This window comes from Synchiropus splendidus, chromosome 7 (assembly GCF_027744825.2).
Source record: "Synchiropus splendidus isolate RoL2022-P1 chromosome 7, RoL_Sspl_1.0, whole genome shotgun sequence".
Lineage (NCBI taxonomy): Eukaryota > Metazoa > Chordata > Actinopteri > Syngnathiformes > Callionymidae > Synchiropus > Synchiropus splendidus.
The window spans coordinates 14,834,576-14,842,187 of NC_071340.1; the positions used below are offsets into that span (position 1 = coordinate 14,834,576).

The following is a 7,612-nucleotide window of genomic DNA, read 5'->3' on the forward strand; positions in this document are numbered from 1 at the left end:
TTTTCAACATGATGGCGGTGAATGCATAGTGAATGTGAAACACTCAATACCAAGCACCAATGGATCATAGATTGACTGGTCTGGGTTTTCTTTTTTTTGCATGCTTCTGAAATATTTTCCATGTTTTATTAGTCTGACCTGGTATCCTCTCCACCTCATGCTAGGTCTGCCCTCCAGGTGCTGCACAAAGCATGTGAAGTGTCACGCAGGTATAACTACTTCCCTGGGGGCATGGCACTCACATGGATGGGCTACTACGAAAGTTGCATAGCCTCTGAGCAGAGTTGCATCAACGAGTGGAACGCCATGAAAGACCTTGAGACCACACGGCCGGATTCACCCACCATGTTTGTCGACAAGTCAGTTTTTACTTCCGTCCAGAAGCTTCTGAAAATGGTGGTGAAAATGCTATAGCTTCACATTCACTGTTTTCTCCTGTGCTAGACCTTCAGAGCGAGAGAGGACAGAGTGCCTTATTAAAGCCAAACTCAGAAGCATCATGACATGCCAGGACCTGGAGAATGTCACATGCAAGCAGGTATAATGGACACACCCAGCACAAGTGGCTGAACATTTGATTCCATTATGGCAACGGCCCATTTTGATTGAAAGATTCATTGTTTTGCAAGTAGACTAAAGGCAACTTCACTACATCCAATTCTTTGTCTGACATTCTTGATCAACATCCCCAATTGGCTGAGAAGTACAGATCTGTGGTGCTCTTCCTCAGCAAGAAGCCATACTGCTGCTTCTCCTCGAAGCCTTTCTCTCACATTCATGATGTGACACTTGAACTTGAACCCACAAGACAAGAGTCTGGTGCCACAAGACAAGAGTCTGCGTCTTAAAAATCACCACGTGGACAATTGTACTCCACTGGTCAGGCATCCTCAATTAACTGATCAGTCATCTGTTCTTGTGTCTCTTTCATGGTCTTCATTCTTTTGTTCCATGTTGTATGACTCTCCGCTTTCTCTCACTCCCTTCACTTGCTAACTCATTGAACTAAAAAGCCTACCACTGATTTGCCTCAAATGATTTTCATTTATATCATAAATTGAAGTCTTGTAGATGCAGATCACAAGCTACTGTCAAAACTGATGGTTATCTATCATATTTCCTTAATACTTGTAGCCTAATTTCTGATCTGGATGTTTGTAACTTCATATTTATTTATCTATTAAAAGGTGTGTTATAATAATGCGCATGTGGCATAGTAGTCATAGAGTTGAAAAAGCCTTTACAATTTATCGCAAGGTTTTTTATTTCGTCCGTCTCTGCCCAACTTTGAGCGTTTCAATTAATCTAAATTTGTCTCAGATCCGAACAGAGCTGGAGCAACACATGAGCTGCAACCTTAAGGAGTACAAAGAGTTCATCGACAATGAGATGTTGTTGATTCTGGGCCAGATGGACAAAGCCACGCTCATCTTCGACCATGTGTACCTGGTGAGACACCTGACACTGTCACCTTGTTTTCTGTTTTTGTCTCATTGAAGATGTTTGCAAGTCACATATTATGCTCACTCTGGACTGATTTGTTTTAAGGGCTCCGAATGGAACGCTTCTAATTTGGAGGAACTGCAAGAGACGGGGTAAATAATCGCAGATCAACCAGTGTTGATACAAAAACCGTGATGTGATTGATGACCAACTTTGCTTTTTCAGTGTTGGCTTCATACTGAACGTCACCAGGGAGATAGACAACTTCTTTCCTGGAACATTCAGTTATCACAACATCCGTGTTTACGATGAAGACGCCACTGACCTGCTGGCTCACTGGAACGACACATACAACTTCATTGTCAAAGCAAAGTGAGTGAAAATCATTGTGTATTAACTTGTTGCTAATATATATCATTCATTACAGACAAATGTGATCGGTTTTCTTGCACTAATATTTGAGGGCTTGTGTTACAGCTTTGCTCCAAATATTATGTTTATAAGTAAATTACAAATGTTTCTTTTGCTCCACAGAAAGAACCAGTCCAAGTGTCTCGTTCATTGTAAGATGGGTGTCAGCCGATCTGCCTCCACAGTCATCGCCTACGCCATGAAGGAGTACGGATGGTCTTTAGAGAAAGCATACAAGTTTGTCAAGGAAAAAAGGAGCATTACACGACCTAACCCTGGCTTCATGAAGCAGTTGGCGGAGTATGAGGGAATACTTGATGCCAGGTAGCGATCCATCAAAGGAAGTGTATGAATTTGCGCCAAGCCATGGTCATCATGGTATGATGATTCACCATATCGTCCTTTTTTTTTTTTTTCAGTAATCAACGACACAACAAGCTTTGGCATCCTGATGGAGACTGTGAGATGGCAGAGGGGCAACCCCAGTGTTGTGGTGGCGTAGAAGGAGACCACCCCACCCCAGAGCCTGGCATGTCGCCATGCTGTGAAGAAGCCCTGTCTGATAAAGCTGCCAAATGCCCCTCACCCTGCCGGGCGGTGTCTTTGGAAATAGACCCGGCCTACAACAACTATTATTTCCGACGTCTCTCTGACTCGGCGCTGGACAGTGAGCCATCCACTCCTGTGCGAGGACCCCCTCTCTTGGGCATGGAGAAAGTCTTCATCGAGATTGAGGATGTTGAGCGTGATGCTTTATTAGATGATGAGGCTTTTGACGGCCACGACGGTCTGCCAATTCCTGCCTTCGGGCCCGCAGCAGAGGGCACGGCTGCCCAGACCAGCAGCCGTGGTCCTGAAGCCATGGAGGAGCTGCGACTGAGGCTCGAATTTAGTACTGTCGTGGAAGAGGATGAAGAGGAGGCCCGAAAGGAGGAAGCAGAGATGGAGGTCTTGATGCAGCCGGATGACGGCGGTGGTGGCGAGGGAGGCAACCTGGTCGATGCACAAGATGTTGACGTAGAAGGAGATGCTGAGAGCAACGGGATGGATCTTGCAACACTGAATGAAAATTCCAACAATAACAACCACTTTGACTCTCTCCACCACCTCAGTGTAAGTCTTCTTGAGTTATTATATTCACAAAGGATGAATATAACACATGGCTTTTCCAAATGCCAGAATGTCACCAGTATTTATCTCAATCAAAGCTGTCTTTTGCTGCTCATTGCCAGAGTTTTGCATGAAAATTATGGAGGTTTACACCTCAACAGGGAGGCTTTTAATGATTGACATTTGAATCCTCTCAGGCCAAAATGGCAAGCGAGGCAAGGAGAAAGCTCATCTCCCTTTCAGCTGCAGCTATCTTTAATTCCTCTGAGCTTAAATGTTAAAAGAATCAATATTGGAATGGGAAAGGTCATGTGCACAAGATGCAGGAGCTGCGCTCTGTTTTCTGCAGGCTCCCTGAGAATAATTAGACGTGTTTGTAGAGCTTTGGGTGATGACATTATATTCAGATTCTTTTTTTCTTATTTGTGGGACTTAAACATTTCAAACATCTTATAATAAGTAACTCATCACTGTTTAACTGTTTTGCTTGCACTGGTTTTTCACTGTTTAATCTCACGGCACTGATATAAGTTTAAAAAAAATGCTTTTATTTGTAATTCTTTTCCAGAAACTAACTTTGTCCTCTGGTTGTTCAGGGGATCATGTCTTCTCTCTCTGCTGCTCAGTCTTTGGATTCCAGAAGCAGTTCAAAGAAAGACTCTTTGACTTTGGTCTCCAAGCATTGCCTTAACTCCAGCACCCACAGCATTCCAAGTGCTTCAGTCCGACTATCCCATTCTCCACCTGAAGGCCTCAAGTGTCCAGCTGCTCGGCAGAGTCACTGTGAACCGCAGAGTGACTGTCAGAGCTGCCCGGCTCTCATGCCATCAATGCAACCTGGTGAAGGAGTTCCGCTGCTCTCCAGTGAAAAGAACAACAATGTCTTACTAGAGATCTCCACTGAAAACCAGCCTGTAGATTGTTCTGCTGCTGTCGCTGGATTGTTGAGCATGACGGAGGGTGAGCCAGTGGCGTGCTACATGGGCCAGAAACAGGACACAGCAGAACTGCAAAGCTCTGGTCTGGTGCGCCGGCAAGCCGAGCGACTAGAGAGGCTTTCAGGTTTGACTCATGAGAGCCAGCAGTCCCCGAGGCCCTCTAACCCATGCACACTGTCCAAGAAGAGCCGCCTTCAAACGGAGGAGTTGTTCGATTTCCCCCTAAAAACCTCCACACCATGCCAAGTTCGGTTGGAGCCGCTTGTGTTGCCGCTGACGAACGACGCCCTGGTGGGGGCGGTTGGGTCGCCCACCTCATCACCTCACGGCTCCACTTTGACACGAAGTTCCAGCAGCGAGAGTCTGCGCAGCGTCAGAGGCAAGCCGGGCCTCGTACGTCAGAGGGCTCAGGAGATTGAGACCCGAATGCGCTTGGCTGGTCTGACTGTGTCGTCGAGGCTCAAGCGCTCCAACTCGCTGGCAAAGCTGGGCAGCCTCACTTTCTCCTCCGAGGACCTTTGCTCGGCTTGCTCTTCTGATGCTGGCACATTGCTTCCCTTCTCGCTGTCGCCAGAGCCAGATGGTGGGCAGGACTGGGGGTCTCCCTCTACCGTGGCAAGTACCTGCAAGGAACCGCACAGTAGAGAGGGAGCTGGACCTGAGGATGCCCGAAGTTGACACATCATCGCTGCTACTGACCTTCATGCGCTGAATGTGGAGAAGAGGAAGAGAAGTCAAACGGACAGACTCACAAAGCCAACTGTCATCATGAACTCTCCTTTGCCACATTGTTTCTCAAACTGCTGTTCACCGTCGTATTGCTGTAACTGACAAGTGTGTAAAGCCATCAGCTCACCCTGTGTGCATCCTGGTTTGATTCATGGACATTAAGTGCCTTAGAGAGGTGAGGCACAGTGTCATGGAGTGCACAACACATCGATATGGGAAACTTTGGCTTCCCCGCTGTATGCACTTGGTACGTACTGTAGTCCGCAAATACTCGTGCGAAACGATTAACTTGAGCCACTGAACGGATCTTGATATTTACTGCACCATGTCTTTAAGAAGCTAGTACATTAATCCAAGCCTCATGGCCCTTTTTTCATCCGGCAGAAGTATGACGTTAATTTTACACATTAATTTTAATGTGTGGCACATTTGAACCAGTGTATATGAGAATGACTGAAGGACATGATTTAGGCCAGTTTGTTCTCACTGCATTTCTACTTGAGGAGGAAAAAAAAAAAAAAACTCTTCATGACATGCGTTCTTCCTCAACCTCCCCATTCTCCTTATTGGAGATCAGAGAGACGTCACGTGGCTGGAAATCATGATGCAAATATGGAGTGTGACAGGAGTTTTCGCAGTCACATCATATGATGACTTTCCCCGGGCTCTGTGTCCGACAAGATGTGAAACACAATGAGTCTTTGCCGTTTTCATTCTTCAGTCTTAAAGGTTGCCAACATTTTTACCTTTTTTTTTTATTTAACATGTCAAAGACCAAAGTTGTTTGGCCATTTCCATGTTGTACGGGAAAAGCTGTTTGAATCTGTATAACATCAATCATTGAATATTTTGAAATGCTGTCACATCTTTTTGCACATTTGGGAGGAACGAAGCGACTCAGTGGAGTTGTTGGCTTCTAGCTGTTATGCTTTTACGCTCATGTCATGTATGAGTTTTAAAGCTACTATCACACTCGGTTACGGCACTTCCTCGTAACCATTTACTTTTATATTTAATTAATGCAGTAACTTTTTTTTACTGTTCATGTTTGAACGCATATTGCACTTTTTTAAGTTGGACAAAATATTGTACTGTATGTGATAATTATGGAAAATAAACACATTTTTCATAATTTTTGAGGCTCATTTTGCTTCAGTGGACTCCGACTGGGACGGTGTGTTAACTTGAAACAACTTCATGCCTCTGCATTGTTGCTACAGTTATGTAATATGTGTGTTTGTCCTCTTTTGCGTGACATCGATGAAAGATTGGAGCTACACACTCTTCAGATCACGCAGGAGACACACAATGAACAGTGGCTCTGTGTAGAGGGAATCATGTGAGTGTGTGTGTAAAGTTTCCCCGTATTGTTGTGTGACTTGGATATTTAACCTTACTATTAACAGTGTTAAAAGGCTGCAAGGTTAAAATGGAGTGTTTGGGGAGATCCTGGGGTCCTATATGTGTTCAGCTTTTTCCACTCACTTGTTCAGAAACATCGACTCTTAATCAGGCATGGCCCAAGTGTAGCTCAATTTCATGCCTCAAACATTCTATTTGTGGCTCAACATAATAGTTAACCATGAAATACATGTTATAATTGCAACTATAATACATAGCTATTTGATAAAAATTAAAAACCAAAAACTATCTGGCAACTATCTGGGTATGTGGTGGTCTTTTGATCTGTCCAGGGTGTCCTCCTCCTCTTGCCTTGGGTAGCTGGGGAGGGCTGCCGGAACATGGAACATCTGTGAGACATGTCCATTGAAAACGTATCTCAATTGATGGGGAGCCAAGTACACCTCGGTTTATTGCTGGAAAACACGCCCTTCTCGGTGGTAGCCTTTCATCCATTTGTCATCACTTAAGTTATGATCAGATATTGGCCCCAACTTCTCCAAAAACCAACAATAATCCACTGTACTACACGACAACAGTGGGGTGTGAGCTCTACCCAGCATGCTCAGTCAATGATGCTTCCCTACACGACATGAGCTCTTAAACTGTGACCTATGATTCCACCACTTTCATTTTATTGTGTGGGTTTATATCCTGTTTGCTTTGTTGCCATGGCTACAACAGAGAAGTGCGACTGCTGATTTTTTTTTTTTTAGACTCTGCTAATGAAGCTCTTGGGGGATCAGCGTGAGGACGCTTACGAGGGCAGATTGTGGCCCAACACGTCACCTCTCTCTCCTCAGCTCTGTCTGGATGCTGTCGCTGACAAACTGTCTTCTGTTCATTCCTCAAACTGGTCGTCTAATCATCACACCTTTTTGCTTTGAAACTAAAAACGAGAACCAGATTGTTCTAGTGAAGCAAAGAATGATGTATTTGTGACCCTTGCTATTTAAATTTTAAAGATTTTTTTTCCCCCTAAATTTCTAACAGCAGGTGTGTCAAACACAAGGCCTGAAAGCTTATTCCAGCCTGCGACCTCATTTTCGTGGCCAAACAAAGCACCAAAATTGGAGATAAAACTCCTGCGCAGTGGATCTCTCACAGTGTGTGTGAGAGTTGACCATTCCAAGTGAACAGTTATAAGCTCAGTTGTGATAGGTGAATTGTTGTATTAGTTCTATTTGTGGAGCTGAGTGTGTTTTCTGAAAGGAAATTTAACTATTAAAATAGCTACAAGTGAGTACGTTTTTTTATTCTTGTTCCTGAGCGGCCATATTGGTGACCTCATGAAAGGTCCTCCACATCCACTTTTTTTACTAAGCACTCCAATTTCCTCCCTACAGAAAATAATGAATGTTGTGCTCGGTTCTTATGTGGAGATGGTTGAGGTTGGAAAACGTATAGAACAGAGAGGCGTCAATCACATTTGACTAAACTTGGAACAGATAGTAAATAGTATTGTTGAAGTACATTACAAAATAATCTCACATATGATTCAACATTCTTGATGCTGTCCATCTGCCATCACCATCGTGGTCAGAGACGTTGTTTCTGAGCTGAACCCAACGGAACATCTG

At 44.3% G+C, this 7,612-nt stretch overlaps 1 protein-coding gene across 1 annotated transcript in view; it reads left to right on the forward strand.

Moving 5' to 3' along the window:
* Positions 1 to 5,754, forward strand: part of ssh1a (slingshot protein phosphatase 1a) — a 12,864-nt gene extending 7,110 nt beyond the window's left edge. Inside the window, exons 8-15 of the mRNA XM_053869903.1 lie at positions 165 to 359; positions 445 to 538; positions 1,321 to 1,449; positions 1,549 to 1,595; positions 1,669 to 1,815; positions 1,978 to 2,178; positions 2,274 to 2,967; positions 3,561 to 5,754. Coding sequence (XP_053725878.1) covers positions 165 to 359; positions 445 to 538; positions 1,321 to 1,449; positions 1,549 to 1,595; positions 1,669 to 1,815; positions 1,978 to 2,178; positions 2,274 to 2,967; positions 3,561 to 4,580 — 2,527 coding nt within the window. The 3' untranslated portion in view covers positions 4,581 to 5,754. The remainder of the gene's footprint in view (positions 1 to 164; positions 360 to 444; positions 539 to 1,320; positions 1,450 to 1,548; positions 1,596 to 1,668; positions 1,816 to 1,977; positions 2,179 to 2,273; positions 2,968 to 3,560) is intronic.
* Positions 5,755 to 7,612: the final 1,858 nt, after the last annotated feature.